This window comes from Haemaphysalis longicornis, unplaced genomic scaffold, assembly GCF_048455015.1.
Source record: "Haemaphysalis longicornis isolate Haplotype H1 unplaced genomic scaffold, Haemaphysalis longicornis Haplotype H1 scaffold_1, whole genome shotgun sequence".
Lineage (NCBI taxonomy): Eukaryota > Metazoa > Arthropoda > Arachnida > Ixodida > Ixodidae > Haemaphysalis > Haemaphysalis longicornis.
This window is the reverse complement of record NW_027526203.1, coordinates 28,281,400-28,304,414: the sequence shown is the minus strand read 5'-3', so window position 1 is coordinate 28,304,414 and position 23,015 is coordinate 28,281,400. Positions and strand designations below refer to the sequence as shown.

At 45.5% G+C, this 23,015-nt stretch overlaps 1 protein-coding gene across 1 annotated transcript in view; it reads right to left on the bottom strand.

Annotated features, from left to right (window-relative positions):
• Positions 1 to 23,015, bottom strand: part of LOC144175666 (protein crumbs-like) — a gene marked incomplete in the record, with an annotated part of 234,490 nt that overhangs the window by 20,232 nt on the left and 191,243 nt on the right. The window contains 6 exon segments of the mRNA XM_077704712.1: positions 1,683 to 1,812; positions 9,032 to 9,552; positions 10,238 to 10,506; positions 11,634 to 11,746; positions 15,283 to 15,479; positions 19,500 to 19,736. Of these exon segments, the coding sequence (XP_077560838.1) occupies positions 1,683 to 1,812; positions 9,032 to 9,552; positions 10,238 to 10,506; positions 11,634 to 11,746; positions 15,283 to 15,479; positions 19,500 to 19,736 (1,467 nt within the window).

Genomic DNA, 23,015 nt, shown 5'->3' with positions numbered 1-23,015 from the left:
CAGAGCACAAGGAACAGCTCGTGTTTATCGACATAAATAGCTCACCACTAAAGTAGCGCACCAATGCGAGCCAAGCAATAGACTTGTATAAAACCTGAATTTATTGTCACTTCCTTTGTCCTGCATTTAAGCAGTAAAATAAATGTTAACACTACTACCATTGACTTTTATGCTGTCATAATTGCTCCATTTAATATATTTACTATGAATTACATTAACTTAGAAAATATTCGCTTCGATTTGAAAATATTGGATCCTATTCGAAAAATATTCCATCAATACTACTATTCGCTTCGTTATCAATTAAAAAAAAAAAAAGAATATTCGCACATGGCTATCGTTTACATTAAAGGACTTCCACAATGCTTTCTTTTTTCTTTTTTTCAGGTACTTTTCAGGCTTTACATCCGTTCTTCGTGTCATGCAGAGATAGATGCAAAAAGAATTATCAAGATTCGTGCAGAATTGAAAAAGTTATTTAATTTTTAAATTGAAAAATACCCCACCTATCACAGTGCATGCCTAGCCCTCTGCTTTTGTGTTTTTCCAATAACGCCCTCTTTCTTGCTTAATCCACTGCATTGCCCCACCACTGATTTCTGCCCCTCCTGTAGTCTCTGCTACCAGTGTTCCACTATGTTCTACGCTGCTCCCTATGCCGCTTTGTCCCATCGTTCATTTCTTTCCCACCTGTTTCCTTCCTGTGCCACCCCCCTCTCCCATCCATTTCCCTCCCACTGCCACTGCCGGGCTGTTTGCCTTTGCTGCTGTCTCCTCCCGCTTTCCTTTTTTTCTTCCTTCTATGCTTATCTCGTAGAGTTTCTTGCCAGCACCTGCCTGCATTTGTTTTCCATCTTCGTTCATTGCAATTAGAAAACACGAAGCTTGCTTTTATTTTTCCACACTCAGCATGATGTCACAAAAACGAACGCTGGTGACTCTTGGTGATAGGGTGAACATAATCGAGGATGCCAGCAAGGCATGGAGATACAGAAGGCAGCTTCCGGTCTTCCGCCTGCCAGTGACTCCTCCTGTTTTCGCCGGAAACTGACAGGCACTTTCCTTCTCCTTCGTGACCTTCTTTAGCCTTGGCAGTTGCATCTTTTTTGCATTCTCAGGATTCTTGGCTGCATTGGCCTCCCCAAGCTTATCCTGCACGCATGTGCCACAGCACTGGCAGGCTAGTGTATAACGGTGACTAAGGAATTCATCATACTAGCGAACACTTAACAGCGACAAGGAAAAGAGGCGACGAAACAGGCGACGAAACAGTCGCTGTTAAGTGTTCGCTAGTATGATGAATTCCTTAGTCAGTAACCAACTCGCCCAACTTACCGCCTTAGTATAACGGTGGGTGGGTGAACAAAAATATGCAAGCACCGTTATTGTCTTTTAGAAATTTAGAACTTAGGGGTTCACAGATTAAGTGGGGTTGCGAGGTAGGCAGTAACTATGGCAGTTTAAATAAGCTTCTAGCCCACCTGTCGCATGGCACTGCATACTACAAAGGTGGTATCTACCCACATCCCAACGGCACAACACTCCGATGATGCAACGATTTTGTGCAGTCTTGAGAAAGTCATATAATCGTCATTCTACTGTACAGTGTTCGTGATTTTTTTTTTTTTTTTATCAATCCCAATTCTGCCTGGAAGTAACCGGGAGATTTTACGTGTGCTCACCCGGTCAGTGCAGTTCTGCCCCTCAAAGTCGTCGGTGCAGTGGCAGGCAAAGTGTCCTGGTTCCCCGTCCACGCACGAAGCACCGTTCTGGCACGGGCCCAGGGTGCAGTACCAGATGCGCTCCTCGCACCTGCACAGTCAGTGGGCCCCGGCAATCCATCTCCCTCCACACGTCCCACACACTGTGTGGTCGAGTGAACAGATTTTGCTGACAACCATAACAGACGTGGATAATCGGACTGATCCGCCGTATAAATGAAACTTGTAATAAAGCATCCATAAGCATAAAAACAACAACAGAGCACACCAAACTTGGCAACTTTGTAGGGCAAAGTGGCCACAAGGTTGGCTGTGCTTTGAGGGCTGCTCAGCCACACTCAATCACTCCCATAACGAACACATCATCATCATTATCAGCCTACCAATGTTCTGTGCAGGACAAGTGCTTTCCCATAGAATTCCAACCACTCCTATTTGGTGCTGTGGGGTTTCTCCCCCCAGTTTTCTTCATCCCTACAGCGAGCTATCTTGTCTTCCCTACTTCTCATCCCACCCCTCAGCAACCATTCTGTTAGTCTGGCGGTCCACTTGTTGACCATCCTTAACAAGACATTTTTGGCCTCTTTCCATCTTTTTTCTCTTGGTCTGAGCTAGGGAAGGATGCCTTCTGCCTAAGCTTGTTCCCTAACCCACGATATCCCATCATTCTCCTCTCTGTGGCTCTTTACACAGAAGTGGCTCTTTGCACACTGCAGCACACAGTGGATGATGACCTAGAGACTAGTGACTGGCATGAGCCAAGCTTTGACTTAGGCCTCAAATTTCTAGGGAAAAAATTTCCGTTTAAAACACACGAAGCCCTAGCCTTACAACTCTTGGTACTTAGTCAAAGGATACTAGTAATAATAGCATTTATTCAAGCTCATTTACACTAGAATATCCAGCCTGCTTAAGAAGCTTTGCGTTACCTTAAATTTTGTCTATTGCATCATTCAATTTGAACAAAACTTATATACTATATAAGTAACATCTGATATTTCACCAATATAATTTCTGCAATGCCTACAAATTTACACAAAACTTTCTGCACAAAGTGATTAAACAGATATGAAAATATTGTAATATGGTTTGTAGCTACCGTATAAATTGGAACATATAGCCTGTATTCAATAGCGAGGCACGCATGCAGGCAACCATGTGAATGCGCCGTCACTGGTTACGTCGGGCTCCACGGGATGGCGGTACTTGTTCGTGCTAAGCGCATGATATGGGTTGGACATTCCAAGCTCTAGCCCGCAGAACGCAAAGTAATGCCTAGACTCCAATGTGAGTGCGATTAATAACAACTCTGCTGACACCACCGTTGAGAATCGGGGTTAAACGGAGCAGCTAGACGACGCACGCCAGCATTATTTTTTTTCTTCGGCATGCGGCTGTAGTGGCATAAGCCGCGCCATGTCCGTGGAACTTCGGCCATGTCCGTGGCACTTCGGCCATGTCCGTGGCACTTCGGCCATGTCCGTGGCCATTTCAGTGTTGCCAAGCGAAGAAATTGACAGCTAAACTTTTCAAAGAATACCACCTATAGTTCGAGGTTAAAAAAAAAAAAAAGACCCCCATAAATTAAGGGGGGACGCGGCTTTCAACTTCGGAAAAATGACCAAAACATCGTTTTTTTGAAACCCACATATTCGGCTTCTATGTTTCCTATTCTGTGCGTCTGCAAAGTTTTTACGCTGAAAAGCGTCGCAAAGTGGCATAAAAAAATACTTTTGTCAGGCGCGGTGACGAACTATCAGCGCAAAAGGGCGAAAAAACGGCAATTTTCGGAGCGCTCTATCTCCGCAACGGTGCCACCGGGCGCGGCCATTTTGATATGGTTAGATCGGCCGAGCGATCGTCTTTCCCGTTCCGCTCGTCTCTTTTATCTTCGTTCATTCACAAACGCACAAACGGCAGAAAAGAAACGACGCACAAACGAAGCTAGAAATAGATGCTGAAGCGCTATTGGTCCTCCGGTCGGGGCACAGAACAGCGACCCTCCTGATTGGATGTCGCGGGCGCAACGCAAGATGGCGGCCGCCTGAGCTGCGTAGCGAGCGGATTGAGTTCATTTTCGCCGCTTCGCTCGGCCGAGTTTCTGTTCAATCTGTGGTATTCAACACGGACGTTATCGCGATGGGAATGCCAGAGATAACGAGCCAGATTACGGGAAGTTGTGGGGCTCGAAAGGCGGAGGTCATCGAACGTTTCGTGGTGCGCGTGACTCTACCGTCGCCAGACCCCGGAGGGTGACGCGGTGTGCGCGCTTGCGATAGCGGTTCGTGAAGTGAACTTTTAGTCGGATTTGCGATGTTTACACGCTTAGTTATTGCTGTGTTTTGACTGTGGGCTCGCTAGCCTTGAGAAAGAAACGGTCGACGCGTCAAACGCTGCGGCGCGCACGGCATAGCCGACGCGCATTGGAGCATCACATGACTGGGCAACCGGTTACGATTGAACGCCAGTAGTTGTAATTAATGCCTGCGACGTTAGTTTTAATCTTAAAAGCGACCTGACCAGCCATATCAGGTATAATCAAAGCTCGATATGTCGCGGTAAGCGTGCGCTGCGATGCGCGCGAGCCATATCGCCTTTCTTGCGCAACGTTTCCCGTGCACTTGTAATTTTCATGCAAACAGGTTTTGAGTTAGTAATATCATGCAAACAGGTTTTGAGTTAGTAATATAGGAATAAAAATATGCTCTCTGCGTTAAAAATGTACGTTACTGTGGCAGCATTTAACAGTGATTTTTTTAGGGAAATTATTGATACCATTGCTCAGGGCATACTAGCTGTGCTGCGAGAAATATTGGATGCCTTGAATGTCAAAAGTAGTAAAAAAAATATGCTCTTGCATTGAAGTTGGGAGTTATGCAGAATACTTGGCAGACTGTGGTTGGCTGCGTGGGGAGGTGTGATCAGCACTGAAGGCTCTGCATCTGTACTGGTACAACATTTAGTGCATACGTCACCACGCTTTATTCATTACCGATCCCCTAGATTACTTGTGTTCCCCGTCCAGCTCCAAAATGGGTCACTCTATGAGCCAATTTACTGCAGCATATTATAAATACAAAAACAGCCAGTCAAGTACATCGAAGCAAATGCCAATGTGACTGCTTGTGGCCGTTAAAAAAAGCGACAAATACAGAGATAGTGGAAACCAATGTAAAATCTTGTTTTAAAGACTACGAGCCCCAGCATTATCATGCACCCAGAATTTTACAAACACTAAGCACTCCAAACAATTTAGACCTAGAGAATCCTGTCATTCCAACATGCAATACCGACCACCATTTATTTTTGTGGCACTTAAAGGCCAACTGCAACGAAAATTTACCTGCCCTAAATTCTGCTTCAATATGTGGTATGCACCTCTAAAGTCCCTTGTGACCTAATTTTAAACCCCACAAACGCGCAGTTTTTTTATTAAAACCGTTCGAAAACACGCCACTCCAGCCGACGCGGCACCTAGCGGAGTGTCGCCGCAACTTGTCACCACTGCGGTGCACTTCCGGATGTGACGTGCCAGTCAGGACTCCCGTGCGGCCGTCGCCTCTCCTCAGTAGCCCTTTTACGTGCGGCCTCACGCGAGTGAGCAGTGTAATTCGTGCCTCTTGCATGAATAATTGCTTTCACGCGTTTCCATAATGCGAGAAGCTGAAGAAACTCTGGTTTGCCGAGACATAAAGAGCAAATTTGAAAAGTGCCGGGGCCGGTCTAGAGCGAATGTGGCAGTAGCACAACGGCCGATTTCGTGGTCGCGACGGCGGCAGCAGGCTCTCGGTCGACTCGACGAGCACGCGAAACGCGTGTACGGCCTACGTGAGGCGATACGCTGTTGGCGCGGCTGGTCGGTGCGGCGGCGCGCGAACGACTACGGCAGCTGTGCGGCACACTGCAAGCTCGCGGCCGGGCGTACGGCCGACGCGAGACGACACGCTGTTGTTGCGGCCGCTCGGTGCGTCGCCGCGTCGGCGCGCGAACGACTACGGCGGCTGTGCGGCGCGCTGCAAGCTCGCGGCCGGGCGTCTCTGCGAGCAGAACGGCCGGCGCGGTACGATACGCTGTTGTCGCGGCCGGTCGGGGCGTGAACGAGTACGGCAGCTAGCTGTGCGGCCCACTGCACGATCGGCCGTTCGACTTTTCGAGAGCGCGAGTACGCCGACGCCATCGAAGAGCTCTGAGGCGACCCGACGTGATACGCTGTTGTCACTGTTATCGCGCCGGTCGGGGCGTGGACGAGTACAGCACGCGGCGCACTACACGGAATCTATTCAGTTCAAACAACTTCGTCAAAAAACAAATAAATGCTAGCCGCTGTTGGCAGCATTTCTCTCACCAGTGAGGAAAAAAACAAAAAACGAGGCCACATTTCGCAGCACTGAGCCTCGGGGAAGGTCACTGCTTCACGAGTGAAGACACTGCAGTGCTTCGTCGCTGCATGGCATCATTATCTACAGATTTGGCGTGGGCACCCTGCTAACAGGAACAAAACTGCCCGTGTAAACAAAAATAATAAAATTCTGGATTTGAACTTTCACAACATGCGCTGAAACCAAATTCTTACACCCTAGCCGGCATGTTTCGACACTTTCCTGCCACGGTAGCTTTTTTTTTTTTTCTCACACAGACACAGGATGGTTCGATCGGCAGAGGGCATATTAGCCGTGCCGGCGCCCAGTGCTAGACTAGCGCTCAACACTGCCTTTTGTGCACCCAGCTTCGCCACAACGTCTCGCGATGCCTGTGTTTTCGTTTTACCGGACGACTATAGGCGCGTCTCAGCAGCTCAGAAGGAAGTAATAATGGTTGCACGAACTTCCCAACCCCTTTTCGCGCATGTTTTAAATGTCTGAAGCAACAGACGACCCGAAACACATCGAATGCGCGCCGTTTTCTCACAGGGAGCTGTGGGAAAATCTGCCGGCTGCGCCCACTCGATTCCTGAGTGTAACAACACTTCCGGCCGTCCGTAATGGCCGCCCTTTTTTTCCAGTTTCGGTTTGAAAAGAGCGTTTTTGATCTTCGTTTACGATGCAGCGAAGCACATTTGGGCCTCCAAATTTTGCAGTTAGCAACTTTTAAGGTTATACTACCAGAAAATAGTACATTTAAGGAGCCGAAAATTTCGTTGCAGTCGGCCTTTAAATAACTTTTTAACTTCTTATTCTATCACTAAGGTGCAAATAAAAAACTAAAACCACATTTCAGAGCATCTAATATAGTAGTGACTAATATCTAAAGCCCTCACCCAGCTCTTATTACAGCACTGCAAAAACAGAATCCTAACTGCAAAACATGCTATGCACAGCATGCAGATGCTTCCAAAGTGTGCTGTGTAGGGTGTACATTGTGCTCTTCAGGACAAAGCACCACCTCGGAAGAACCCTTCCACAGTGGGGATAGTGTCAGGCATCTGCACTGCCTTTTTTCGCCCATTCAGGCAACGTTTCACTTCTACTGTAAAATCAGGCATTAACTTCAAGTGTACAGACTGATGCATAGATGCAACTGTTATGTAGCATTGGTTTCTTTAGCTCTTTCTGCAACCAGTAACATAAAGAAGATAAATGCATTTCCTGCATCATGGCACCCCACCAAGAATTTCACTCACAAAATAAACAGCACTATGCATGACTGCACAAATAACTTGCAGAAAAGTTCTGAACCAAATGTGTGCAAACAAATCTTTTCATCCAGCATCCAGCACTAACCCCTGGGCTGGGAAGAGATATGCAAAACGGTATTCTAAAATAGAAGCATCGCAGTACACATAAAATACAAATGTACAGCCTCCCAAATTTTTATAATATAGCGGGAGCAACGACCGACTGGCATGTCAGCGCCTTATCCCGGTGTTCAGCAGCGAAATAGGCGAGAGTACGTGCATGCGCATAGGCCTATCTGCCGTACGAGTGTCGTCTGCTACGCTGTTTCCTTGAGAGTGGTACACCTTCTCCCACTGCACCTGAATGAATTTGTGACCCACGCTGCTTAGCTACCTTTGGCTGTAGCGAAGCAGCCTTGCAAGAAAAAAAAAAAAAACAGGGGGTGTGTTGCCCTGAGAAGAACAGCAGAGCAGACAATGCTCCCACAACAGATAGATCTATTAGCATGCGCGTACCCTCGCCTATTTTGCTGGTGAACACCGTGATAAGACGCTGACATGCCGATCGGTCGTCGGTCCCACTATATTATTAAAAATTTGGGAGGCTGTACATGACAGGCTACGTATTGCAAAAAGGCCAAGATAACGCTTCATTATTAACAAGAAAAAATGACTTCTCAATGAATATATGCATCAATGCCGTATAAGCAGGACTTACTAGCTTTCACTTGAGCCACACTACCTCCTTAATGTTCTTCCCCCACATGTTCCAGTCTTGGCTCATGACTCACGAAGCACACAAGCGAGAGAAGTTTTTACGGCCGAGGATGAGAAAAACTTTGTGTCGTAGCCAATAAACACCGCCCTGGATCATGACAACAGCTACCGCTGAACAACGTGCGAGGAAAGGCAAGGCGAGGTGTTTGCGGCAGTCAGCCCATTTGCTCCTAATAAGATGCCTCTGCCAGCCCAAAAGCAGAAGTTTTTATCGTTACAAGAAAAGGCAGCTATCATTGCCCAAGGGGAAGAAGGGAGGATAGCGCCAACGAGTTTGGGACCGCCTGCAGCTTGCTGTATCCCTTTTGAAAAGCAAGGACGCCACACTCCAATGGCGCATGTGCACGAAACAAAACAGTGACAGCTGTGGCCTTTCTGGACGCCAACAAAGCAGTGCTCACCTAGTTTTGTAAAAGCATTGGAACAATCAATGAGGTGCCACTGTCTGGCAATAGTTCGTCAACAGAAGACGCTGCACTTCGCTTGCATGCTCGGACATACTCGGTGCTGAGGACCAAGGAGAAAAACATGCAGAGAACATGAACCCGCGGGACGTTTTGGATGCATTTGACACGATTTGGTCATTGCTAGGTGAGCATGACGACTAGCAATGAGCCACCTCTTGTTGTGTGCTTGAGAGCTGAGCTGTGAAGTTGCTGCAAGGTAAGGTTCACGAAGTAATATAACTGACTTTTGGAAATAAATTTTCGGTTTGTGGGCAATTTTCCTGTCGTTTGTGTTTTATTCCGGCTGTAACGAAATTCCCGTAAAAACGAATTTTTGGGCTTTCCCCGGAGGTTTCGTTATTGCGGGGTTCGACTGTATCATGATACTGCCCTGCCACACAGGACATCATTGCAACCATAGTGGATGCAGGGAAGAGCTTTCTCCTTCTGGATACGGGGCCAGCCGCACTCACCGCTTTCCCGTGTACCCAACGGGGCAGTCGCAGCGAAAGCCGCCGTCCAGGTTGATGCACGGCGCCCCCTGGCGGCACGGCTGCAGAGCACACTCGTCCACGTCCAACTCGCACCGCTCCCCCTCGTAGGCCGGCGGGCAGTCGCACAGGTAGGACGCCAGGGGGTCCTGGCAGCGGCCGCCGTGGGCGCACTGCTCCGAGCGGCACAGAATGCAGCCCACCGGCGGTTCCGCCACCCCGCTCAGCTCAAAGTGGTCCCAGGTAATGGCAGACTCGTTGCCCCTGATGCGGTCGGGGGTGAAGAAGGGCAGCAGGATGCCCCCAAGACGCACTTCCTCGAGGCAGCCGTCGAAAAGGGTGTCCACGCCCCTCTCGAAGGCGGCCAGGTCCCCGCCAAGGACGATGTCGGTCAGCAGGTCAGACAGCCCCAGTGCTCCAACATTGGTCCTCTTGGCCGTTTTGGACTCACCCGGTAGAAGGGTAACATTAACGGCTGTATTGCTGACATTCACTCGCAACTCCTGCAGCAGCAACCACAGCGGATGTGATAAAAAAAAAAAAATTATGCAGTTTATAAAAAAGAAAAAAAAAAGGTGGGACTGGTTGGTTAGCTCCTGTTTCTACTGAAAACACTGCAGTTAAAAACAGCCTGGCTAAGATGATTACAAGGTAGAACGCAGAAGAAAATACATGTTTTCAGGTAATCAGGTGCACCCTCTGCTTGCCTTTTTTACCACTATTTTTAATGTTTCAATACACACGATTTGCTTAGTATTTATCCAAAAGACCATACAACACTCAACCAAGAATTCCAACATGTATTCACCAAGAAAAGCAAGAAGTCCCAGGCGCATTCTAAAACACACTGGACACCTACACACTAGCAAACAATGAACAGGTCTAAACCGAAAAAAAAAAATACAAATAAATACATTGTGATAAATTCACCAAACCACCAGACTATATGCTCATCAGATAGAAATAATTCAAGGCATTCCTTTTGGCACAAATATGTTTCATTTAAAAAAACACCCCATTTGGTGCTGAAGTGCCCCAGCATTAACAGCAAGGAAGGCAAGTTTCAGACACGGCATATTCAGATTCTGCACAAGTGCAGCTTCTCAGTTGAAGCCAGAGTGTCTCGTGCATCGACACAGGCTCCCAACAAAGGCCAACGAGAGACCTTTCCACAATGGCCATGCTTACCAGCCACTTGCCCTGGGAAGCATTGGTTGCGAGGCGGAGCAGCTGGTCTTCGCTGCTGCCAAGGCGCCAGCGAGCTTCCACCTGGCCCTCGACGAGCCCGACCGAAAAGAAGTCCCCGGTGCCCGAAGACAGCTTGAGCAGAACACTGTTCAGCGAGCGGGTTCGGAACCGCAGGGACAAGCCATCGACCTTGGGGGGGCCGTGCTGGAAGAATGCCTGATAGCGGAAGGCTTCGCTGCGGTTGGCATCAAATGTGGCCGAGGAAACACCTGCAGAAACAGAGAGACACTTATGAGGACCAAGACATCATTTGGGAGAGACAGAGGGGGCTGGCTGGAATTCCGACAGTCTCCAACAGGTTTGGTATGGTTTCTTTTTGAAAATACTACGTGGCATTGCAATTGAGGCGGCTCGTAGTTCTGAAATCTTTTCGTGACGTGACAGCGAACGTAGTGAAAGCTTGCAGGGCACAATTCTAGCACATTGCACCTCATTCCTGCAAGCAGTGCTTCAATTGGAGTCAGAAGATGATAATAAACCAGAAGTGAAAGTTCTGACAGATAACTGATGATAAACTGACAGTGAACATAAACAAGTATCCACCACAGAGTTTCATTTTCAACTCCAAATGGATTTCTTTGCATTGCGAGCTTGCTCTGCACTTTGTGGTGGCCATAAATGCAGTCAGTGATTTACAAGGTGTTGTTACATCATACAGGCACAAATTGGTGCTTCTAATAATGGCAAATCACTAATTTCTTCAAGAGAACCATCCAAAATAGTACATTTTAACTGAAGGTTGAGCTTCATTCACAGTATGGTATGGGCATCACACATGTTAACAAATTTTTTTAAATATCTGACAAATTGTTCCACGCAACTAATAATTTTTTACTATTGGCGGTCTTTCATAAACAATGTCCTTTCTATTTTCATTTTTTTGACGTCTGGACAAAATTGTTGATTTTGATCATTTTTTCCGCAGCTATTATTTATGAAGACATTTTAAAAACTGGTGCTGTTGGAAAGGGCATTTAATCATCTGCATTTTAGGTCCCTGCCATATGTGCCTCACCAATATGTTTAGCACAAAAAAATATTTTCTTAGGCCCCTGAAATTCAGTCAATATCCACCGGTAATGAAAGAGTTCACTGGCTGAAAGAAGAGAAGGAAGAGAATGCTTGAAGACTGGCTGGGTAGGCACGTTTCATCAAGCTGCCTCTGTGTCCTTCACCTTCACTGTGACTTTTGTAAATACGCCTTCATCCTTAGATGACATCTCCATCTTGCCACGTGACAATACTGATGAAAAAATTGCAATTCTCGCTCAAGATAGCGAGAATTGCAATTATCACGAAGTTGCCCGCTGCTCGTGGCTTCTGGAGCAATGCTCACATTCGAATCCCTTTTCCAAGTCTCGGCAAGAGCTCTGGTCGGGGCAGCTGTTGGAAACGCATGGCTTCAGCTCTTCACAGTGGGTGCCACGGAACGAAGGCGTGCACAGGCACCTGCAGAAGCGGGGGGGGAGGGGAAAAAAATACACCAGTAACAGGTCATGCACTGCCAAAAAACTTCCACGCAAAATAAATGTACTGTCCAGAGAGAGTTGCACATCAGCCCTGCACTTGTGTCCTGTCCTTGCGACCGCCTTGTGCTTTTGTTCACCTCGGGCAGTTCACGTCTGCCCTTGCTCGGAATTTAAAATGGACAACGATGCAACGATACAACAATGCAAAGGATTATTTGACATATAGGAAATATGGAACCTCAGGCCAGTACTTCAGGTTTATTTCAATTATATCGCATTATTAATGTTAAAAATATCTATCAATATCGCCTATTGAAGCTGCTATTTTTTTCCTCTGATTTGGTAATCAACCGAATAACAGGCTTAGCTTCACTACAACATAGAAATATTCTTGTCACTACCAGAAGTAATGACACTAGGCCATCCCGCAGTTTCGCACGTTTTACAAATATCAAGCGCTAATATATAACATTCCTTACTATCTTAACAAATTCCCTGAACTTTTAGGCCCAAACCGCAAGGAATTGGAGTCGTATTTCATATAGCTTTAAAATTACTCTGCCTCTGTTTGTATGTCTGGTTTCTGCCGATATCGCCACGCGATAAATGAAAGAGGCGACTTGGGCGGCGGGTAGTTCTGTGTAAATGAAAGGTAAAATTGCGTTGTTGACTCGTTCGCCTTTGAGATTCTCTTATTAATGTGTTGTTTCTTTTTTTGTTGTTGTTTTTTTCCTTTTTTTCTTTTTTTGAAAAACAAACGCATCATCTAGACTCCAACGTATTTTATGGATGCTCACTGTTTTTTATCTGCACGCTGTAAATGGAATCTGATTGTGCGGTTACCTAGTATTTCTTTATAGTAGCATTTGTGTTGATTTGCCTTTGCAGGTGTGTATGACAAAAACTGGTGTTAATACCTATGGTCAATTGTATTTGTTTACTTTTGTTACGCAGCCATCTTTGTTTAAATCTAAAAACGAAACTCTTTGGATCTGTTGTAAGTTGTTGTAGGGTAATCTCTTGTTGTATCTGTTGTTTTGATCCCTGCAATTGTTGTAAGTTGCATTGTAAAGAGTGCATAAGTAGCTTTCTGTATTACTGTATAATGGTGCTATACAGATATTTTTGTAATTTTGCTATTTTTCATGCAGCACTCGCTTTGCGTATTATCACGTTTTGTTTCTGCTATGCCGCTGCCTTGAAACGGTCTCCTGGGCCCAGTCAAGCTGTTAGTTTTCAGCTTTTAGCCCTGGCGACAATCCAGACAATCTTTTCTGGAAAATAAAAAATTAATTGAATTAAATTTAAAAAAAATTGAATAGAAAGTCTCACATGTTGGCAGCCCTAAACTTTACTCCACCCCTTAGCTGCTACAATCTTCGAAGCTGCAGCCAGGGCACAAAGCAATTACACGCTGCAATGTGTGTCTCCGTCCACTGATTTATCTAGTCCCTGCTTTTTTTATTCGTGAGAATAGAACAGATTCCTGTATTAACAAACATTGTTCATTTACACTAAGTGACCTTCCAAAATTGTCAAAGCACAGTGAAAAAGCTACACGAGCCCTCAATGCACATGCTGCTACCTCCAGCTCAAAGGGGCTACGCAGAAAGAATACGAGATTGTTTTATTCGAAAGATTTCGTGTTTTATAGTGCCCCCAGACATGGCTCTTAAAACTATTTCTTTTAATTTGTAAGTAAACTCCGTGAAACTTGCCAGCCTTGCTGCTTTTCCCCACTGATTTCAAATATGGCATTATTTTTTTAGTTGGTAAATTAGTTCCCAAGATAATTAGTGGTAATTAACCATTTTTGGAGGAACAATAGACATAACAGTGTTGGTCATAAAACTGTAATCCTTACATTTTCCAACACTATAAACCCTGATAAGTGCAATAAGACAATCAGTTTTTTGGAGCATCTCTTGGAGCTAATTTTACAGCTCATTAAACTTCAGTGTCTGAAAATGGGCACTGAAAATGGTTCCTTGCCACTGCTGCCACTGAAGTTTAATGAGCTGTAAAATTAGTTCCAAGCGGTGCACCAAAAAACTGATTGTCTTATTGCACTTACCAGGGTTTATAGTGTTGGAAAATGTAAGGATTACAGTTTTATGACCAACACTGTCTTGTCTATTGTTCCTCCAAAAATGGTTAATTAGCACTAATTATATTGTTAAGCAATTGACTAACTCAAAAAATAATGCCATATTTGAAATCAGTGGGGGAAAAGCAGCAAGACTGACAAGTTTCACAGAGTTTACTTAAAAATTAAATTAAATTAAAATATTAAATAAATTAAAAATTTACTTAAAAAGGTTTTTTAAGAGCAGTGCCTTAAAATCATGGCATCTTATCATGGCCCTTAATGGCCCTTATCATGGCCCTTAATAAAAGCCATTATCATGGCCCTTAATCCAATCAGCCAGTGTCGTCTCGGACAACCCTAAAGCGCTGCACTGCGGTGCAGCTAAAACAAGCATAGTGCGTGCAGATATACCAACAGCAGGACACAACGGTACTTGTAAGTGTACTTAATCGAAGTTATGAATGTTTATGTGTACTTTTGTAACTTCCACTGTTTACCCCACCACTCTAATTGCTATAAAAAGAATTTGCCCTAAAATTAAAGGAGCCGTGAAAACAAAAATACAAGTTTGTTTTATTCAAGGGATTTCATGTTTTACAGTGTCCACAGCGCTTGCGTGGCAGCAAATAAAGTCGTATTCACTGAGAAATTCATCAATTTAGGTTAAAATTTTGATTCTCCCGCCAAATCGTGTGTTTTGGTGACGTCTACAATGAAATCATAACGGCGCGTATACTAAAGAAGTTCCACTGCGCCATTCGGCTCTGCAGCCTTGCTTGCCGTCAAACCTCCCAGATGGCGCTAGCATACTCTGCACTCCGCCGTTGCTTTGTTTTTGACCGAATTTACCCCTGGCTTGTTTCTGTTATGGTAGAAAGTAATCACTTCGTGAAACAGGGGGTATGCTTGACAAACAGGGTCACGTAAGGCAACGTCGCTTGCGCCAATCGGCCAGCGTCATATAAGACAACTCCAAAGCGTCGCACTGCTGTGCAGCTAAAACAAGTATAGTGCGCCCAGTACCAACAGCAGTGCGCATCGGTACTTCCATGTTTACGTGTATTTTGGTAACTTTTACTGTTAGCACACCTTTCTCACTGCTGTAAAACGGATATGCATTACATTTAGACGCTAATAGCGCGTTCGGCAAGCTTATAAGCTTTGCCTAATTCGCGTTTGCTTTTGCCAGCCTCTGCCTATCGCAGAGCAGTCTGGTATGACATCATAGGCTCTGTTGCGGGAAATGAGCTAGTGGGTCGCATGGCCAATCTCTTTTTTCCTAATTATATAGCTTACTTGCGAAAGTTTATGTTAAGAGTAGTGTCACTGATTTTAACGAGGCAATCTTCCGAATGAACCAAAATTGTGTTTTGTCTGCATGGCCCCCTTAAATGGAGAAAAAAAAAGCATTGCAGCTTCAGACTGACTCGTAGGCGTTCCAGATGTCCTTGCAGGTAGCGCCATTGAGACAGGCGTCCTGGCGGTTGCACACGTCATCACCAACCACTCCACTCTGCACGTTGGTGCTCTGGATGGGCTCAGCCAGCGTAGTGCTGGTCCCGTTAACCTCGGCACTGGTCACGACATCGTCCGATTTCAGCAGCGGGATGGGCCGGTCATTCAGCTGCAAACACAGACAGACACGTTCTCTGGCTTCTGCCACTAGCATGCACCTTCTGGAGGAGAACCGGTTCATCATAGTCCTCGCACTCTGTGTTTTGACCATATCCTGCCAAAGTAAAATTAACCCTTTATTTTTTTTCCACATGCTCGTAGTACAGTTGAACCCCTTTATAAGAGACACGTGCCGGGGAGCAGTTTCTGTCTCTTATACGAGATGTCTCTTATAAGCAGGGTACCATGTTTTCACTTACTAATCAGACCCTAGTTCAATGTGGGCACCCTATGACTAAAACAAGCTCAAAAGAATGCTACAGCATGTTTCAAAAGATTCATTCTAATTTATGTTTGGCCCCCAGAATTTATGAAACAGTTCTGAATCTTTGTTTGCTTCATGACTGTATTTACACTATATTTTACAACCGATTCTGCAAGCTTTTTTTTCTTTCCTCGTTTGTGGAAGATGAATCGTACATGTTGAGTTCACAAGCCTGATGAATAGGCGGAGCGCACAGCTTCTTCTGTTGTGTGCTCAGGCTATTCATTATGCTTGCAGGACTCAACATCTGCGATGCTTTTTGATTGGGAGCTATGCCAGTGGGAGAACCCGCATGTGCGATCGCGCTCCATCCAATGGATGGCAGTAAGCATCAACCACTTCTGTAAGTTGCATTTCCATTGGCAGGGCTTCTCATCGTCATTTCATAGCTGACTGAACCACTGTGTGTTTGCTGAAGTGATAATAAATAGCGACTGCAGGCGTCTGTCGTCCACCTGTGCTTCCAGGATGGAAGCAACTGCAATTAGTGACTGGTGGCACTGTGTCTGAAGTTAAAATGTCTATTACAAGTGAGATTATTGATTAAAGTTCAAGGATGACTTGTCCCTTATAACCAATCTTCTACATCCGATGTCTGTTATAAAAGAGGTCGATTTAATGGGAAAGATAGGGCAGCCAACCATGTGGGTCAATAGTGTCTCTTATACCCATTTGTCTCTTACATCAGTGTCTCTTATAACGAGGTTCAGCTGTATTTGAAATTGAATGATAACATCATTGGGCTATTCTTTGAAAAATTCATCGTTGCCTCCTCCTCCTTCAACTCTTTACCGAGGCTATTCGAATCTATCCTTTCTGTCGACAATTCCAATCCCCAATTCACTCATATTTGAGACATTTCTTAGTCAAGTAAGTCCACCTAATGAGTAGCACAGGAAATGTTATTGCAGTATCAGTTTCATTTTCGTAAATACAAATATGCAGTGACTGAAGCACAAAAATAAAGGTGGAAGAGGGTGTAGCTGTTGGTTGTTGCGGCTACCCCCGCTAAAAACAGTGTACCACGCATCATTACACCACATGAGCATTTTATTTTTGTGATCTGGGAACCAAAAGTGAACCAGAATATCGGGATACAATGCCCAGCCATGGGGTTATGCTCAGACAGCGATAAACAGGATGAATAGGCTAAAAAACATCGGTTAGCCAGTTTCAGTTGGTAATGTTATTTGCTGACTCCAAGTGGTTTTATTACCATCGCACGCATGGCTGGAGATTCAGTGCTGACTATAATATGACCACTTTCAATAAGTTGGATTGAAATATAGGGTTTAATGCACTGAAGCTACCCCTGGGCTATGAGGAGTGGCATAGTGGAGGACTACGGATTAATTTCGACTACCTAGGGACCTTGCCCTAATAGGCTTCCAAATGTCGCCATTTCGATTGTGCAATGGCTGGAGTACCCCTTCAGGACAGCGTTTGCCAAATATTACACCTTCGCGTAAAACAGGGGCTGCACAAACATGCAAAAAAGATCTTCCTTTCTTTCCTTGTTTACCTACCAATTCTTATCGCCACACTGCCACACTCTGACATTCATTTTTGCTCTGATGCAGACTCTATGACGCACGAAGAACTTAACATTACAGTGCCGCTATTGGTGGTCCCCTCTAAATACTGTAGCCAATCAGCGTTCCCGGCTCTGGGGGAAATGCGGGTGTGGTTCTGGCGACGGCTCTCCGGCACCAGCAGCACGGCGTAACTTAGGGATGAATGTCGATCGTCGCCATCCCTCACACAAGCTGAGCTTAGTTTGTAAATATAGTGTGTCGTCTACAAGGTATTATTAACGCTGAAAAACACGGAGTCTCTGCAGGCAGAACCGCTGCTACACGTGCGACCACGGCAAGCATTTGCCTGCACGGTCAACAAGGAGCCCACTCTGCGATATATGTGCGATACGGCATACACCGCAGCAGCTAAAACTTGTCACCGCCTGCCAGAGCAGGACTATTTCTTACAACCACTTTATAAATGCATGAGAGGAGGAGATAGTGCAGTGAAAGATTGCTCTGGTGATCGTCATCAGTGCTGCTTCGTAAAGCGGTGACTGAAACTGAATAACTGCGGCGATGCTAAGCCTTTTATGCCGACCTCGAAGGGACCTGTTCGCCGCATGCAGAAACACTAGCAGGCCGCTAGTCGTCGGTGACAATCTTCAATAACTGTCATGAGCGAGCATGTTGTGTTTGGGACCCCCCTACCTGGCCTTCAGACGCTCGTTTCCCCTATTCTAAAACTGACGTTCCGACGCGAGCATGGCCGACGCCAGAAGCACGGCCGCATGGCAGTTCAAGCGGGACGACCACTGACTGTCCCCGCTCAGAAGTTGTGGCGGTAGTAGGTGGAGCACGCTTGTCGAATGCTAAAAAAAAAGTGTGATGTACTGCCGAGCGGAGCCAATGGCTGCAAGAACCCGCAAGGGCCTTGCCCTGTTCCTCTAGGCGGTCTTGCACCTGGTCGGTGATGTCACAGCTTCCACAGTGCTTTAGAGGCGTGAAGAAAGGGTGAATGCTCCAGGCCTACTGCTGGTCCTTTTTAATTAATGATAACTAGGCTAATACTCAGCACTTTCAAACCATTTTTGCGACAGGATATTCCTTAGATAGTGCTCCAGCGATTGCACACTTAAAATCACAACCTTTGTAGCCCTGTTTAGGGCCTCTTTAATGTGTGCCGAAATATCGACACATGGGCATTTTTGCTTTTCACTTCCACCTGAAAAGTATTTAGGCTCAGCAGCGCACCGCCTCAGCCACTGAGCCACCGTGGAGGGCATTTTCATGAAGTTAAAAACTACTGCAGTTTTGTTTGTGTCGAGGAAACTAGGCATGGTGATATTTGCTTTTTTGTACGTTCAAATGCATCATATATTAGTTGATGTTTATTTTTATCATATTTTGGTACAACGAAATTTTGAAGTAATCGGCCCTAATGAATTGCGGGGTTTAGATTTTTTTTCCTTGCAAACAAGCAACCATTTGTGGCATGCGTTTTCCCTGCAAGGCAAGTATAAGCCTGCTTTTTCTTTTCTTTTTTTACCACAATATCCCCCTTGCAATTTTCACATGGCGACACTTGGTTGCTCAACGTAATCTTAATCTAAATGGAGACAAGCATGGGACCAGCCCTCGGACACAGACGAGCAGCACGTAAAATCCAATGAATCGACAACAGAAATAAAAGCATTCTATTCCAGGCATTCTTTTTATCTTCACCTTTTAACTTGGGCTGCTGCACAAGTTGCTTACGAATAACTCTCATGCCGCTAGTACATTCTTGGGGAGAGTGATATTATCACAATCACCGTGTTGCAGGTTCTGACCAATTTTCATTATTAAAGCTACAGGGAGTAAACTAAAAACACTCGCAGAGGCTTTCATTTCCAGCAAGCTTTTCAAACCTGCATCTTCTCTTTGCTTCTTCTAGCTTCAGGTTCAAAGATCCAGTATTATGCTGTCAACTGCTACAAAAACCTGTCTCAACCCTACCCTGCCTTTACAATCTTTAGACATGCACAATTAGTGCTGCATGGAGCCATTTCCTCAAAGAGCCTCGTGTCACCGTCAACCAAAGAGGTTGCATTCAGGCGGTGGCCACAGAATCTGGCAAGCTGCCTGCCTCTGGAGCTTCCAAAGCCGGGCCTGTGATTGATTGCAGTGGCCGAGTGAGCCAGCTCACCCGCATGTCCTGGAGGACCCCCTTGAAGGCCTCCACGTTGCCCAGGGAGTCGGTGAGTGCACCCAGCCAGGGGGATCCCCCGGTCTGCCTGCGTCGACGCCTCAGGGCCGGCAGGCTGGGCGTCTGCAGCCAGCCCAGGTACAGCACGTGGGGGGCGACGGCGCCTCCCGCGGTGGCCGTCTCGGGGCTCCCCTGGCCATCCACGGCTGCTCCTAGCCACGACTCGTTCAGCCACACCTGCCACCAGAGGTGGGAATCGCACACCCTCAACATCCACCTGGATGCCACCATGGGTGGGATCCCGATACTTCCCCTCATGCCACGTAGTAAGAGGCATGACCAAACCTCCCTCCCCATTCTCTTGTCAGACCACAATCTCACTCATGCTACTCACCCCAGTTTGGGTCAAAATTTTCCCACCACGAGTAGGCCCCACTCCTCATTTCATCCTCCCGCTAATCAGGAGCAGGCTGAAGTGTGACTGCCCCCAACACACAAAAGACGAACTAGACACCCAGGCAATATTTCCAGCAATGCGTATCCATATTGCTGAGATGGATGCAAAGGCCATTGTGCCAATTTTATTTTTGTTTTGAGCCTTGAGTTGGTTTTCTGCATGCAGCTGTTGCGTGATTCGATGCGGTAAAACATAAAAAGCAGCTGTTACGTGATTCGATGCGGTAAAACATAAAAAGTATAAGTATTTTTATTTGGAGAAAAATTCTCTGAAGCGACAGGCAACAAAATACCTGAAGACTGTTAAAAAAAAAAAAAATCAGAAACGCAGCAAGCGTGCAATTGCTACCAAGTCAGGCAGATTGCTACACTAGTTAAATGTACAGTAAAACAACCACAAAGACAACAAAAAACTTTTAACTTTTCTTAAACTGCTCTTTTTTTTTTATGGACACGTGGGATCAGTTATTCTGGCTACTGGAAAGCAAAGTGCACTTAAGGGGGGGCGTGGCAAGTTAAACGGCTTTATTATTTAAGGACTAAATCTAATAAAATGAGGAGCATTTAACAAAACTAAAATCGGTTTAAGGATATCTTCTATACTTTCTGGGTTACAAGACTAATTACCTGAAAGTTGCATTAAGTGTAATTAACTCACTACGCAACAACTCAAGATTTTTATGTCAATGTGATCAGGAAGGTCTAATCTGTGCAAGGAAGCTATATTTAGTATATAGCTTATTATAGGCATAGCTTAGTATAGCTTATTATAGTAAGGAAGCTATTAGTATAGGCATAGTAGCTGCTGCGGGTTCAATTTCTGGCCACAATGGCCGCTTTTCTGATGCAGGCGAAAAGCGAAAACGTCTATGTGTCTGAGATTTCGGCACATGTTAAAGATTTCCAGGTGGTAAAAATTAATCCAGAGCCCTCCACTACGGCACACCTCATCGCCTGTGTAGCGTCGGTGCGTTTAACCTCCTAATTATCGTCATAGTAGCTGCTCTTAAAGGGACACTGAAGTGAATTTGTCAAGCTCCCGTTTTTGCTTGCACTGCGTGTACTGGCTCAAATTAACACACTTTTCATCGTCTATCCGGTTGATGAGTCTAATTATTTTATAAAGCCTGAAAGAAGAAAAACTACCAGGCACGGTCTACAGCGGCCACACCAACTAAAGGCTGTGATGACGGGAGGAGATGCACCGTGATTGGACGATGTGCAAGATCAGCATTCAAACAAGTTTCGGTTTCGGTTCTGTAAAACAACATGCTTGACATCCGACGTTATTGTTGGATGGGCATTCTCGATATCACAGTAATCATCATCCCGCGCTTCTGCCATGTTGTCGGATATAAAATGCCTAAGATAAGCCTACCAGGACGGCTTGGAATCGTAGCAATCACTAGCGGAGGGCTACGCAGTGGATGAACACCCTCCGCGTCACCGCCGACGCTCAAATGCCATGCGCTTTGCTCTTATATTTGGAGCTTGCCTCACTCACGCCTGTATCATAAAAAGCGTGTTCGCTACAGGCCAAGGGTCTGCCGATTCTGGCCTGTGCCCACTACCCGCAAGCAGTCGGTGCTTATGGCAACAGCACGCCATAGAGAACTCGCTAGTCAGGGTTTATACAAGCTTCAAAAGCAAAAATTCAAGGGTTTTCAAGGACTCTCAAGGACCAGAAAACACATTTTCAAGGTCCCCATCTAACGTTTTATCTGGGAATATTTATTTTTCAACACAATGCAAAAGTTTTTTATTGCACAATACCCAAGCACATTAGTGCACACTTAGATAGGTGCTAACGGGTTCGTAAATGCTCCCACAGCTTTATTTTTCATTTCATGGCTGGTATTTAAAGGTTTTTCTTTTTTCTTTGTGTTTTGCTGAGGCTGTTTGATTTCAAAACTTAGTTAATGTTGCCTGCATCTCCTGCTTTGTCAGCAAGACTATCAGATGAAATTAAATCAGCAAGTGTTGCTGCAAGGCAGGATGAACTATGTGCTCATAAAAGCAAACGCAGATGGAGCGTATGAGGCACAGCAAACATGCAATGAGCGAGAGTCCACAGACTAGATGGAAAATGCAAGATAGAGAACAGAAGCTGACTTTCACTGGATTGTATCGTGACATGGATTGGATTGACAAGTGCCTGCTCCCAATGTTGCCTTGTAATAATGAAAATCCACCAAACTTGTAATTTCACGCAATACACTGAAACTTGATTGTTACAATGTTTCTTTACATTTGTTAACACCTAAAATCCATGACAAACACTTTAAATTCTTGTGAAAAGACAGGGCCATTGATTCTCTCTGGAAAAATCAAGGGTATTCAAGGACCATTTAAAAATTCCAGGACTTTCCAGGCCTTGAAATTGACACTTCTGAATTCAAGGGTTTTCAAGGTTTTCACGGACCTGTGCGAACCCTGCTAGTGCGTCGGCCTCCGTCTGTGTGCGTTCTGCGAACTCGCTCGTAGGACAGCGAACGTTACGGACAGCGAACGTTACTCAGTATAGAAAACATCGGCCGAAAACGAAAAAATCAACTTACAAAAAAAAAAAAAAAAAAAAAGAATGTACCCTCGGGAATTCGAACTTGCGACTTAAAAATAACATACATACATAAATAACATAACATAAACATAACATAACATAAATAACATACTTAGTGCTCCAGACCCCTCGGCCATGGGCCAGCACTGCCGGCCTTGAAATATAAGGTACATATAGTATAACCAGTTTACACTTTTATTTAGTTTTAGCATTTCAAGCAGCTTAGGTGACTGTTTGTTGTATAGCGATCGTGCAGTAAGCGTCCCCCAAATTTCCACAATATCTCACGTCCAGCAATCGCATTTCTTAGACGGAAAAGCATTCACAGATGAGTGGTCGTGCTGCTGACCGCTGTGCTTGTTCCCCCAGCGCAAAAAAGTGTTTCCTGCTCCCTAGTTTTACGCTGTACGGTAAAAGTATCAGTGACCGATCCCGCGAACATAGCGCGCGACAGTCAGGACACAACAGCCGCTGTCGGGGGCGTAGGCACTTTGACCCAC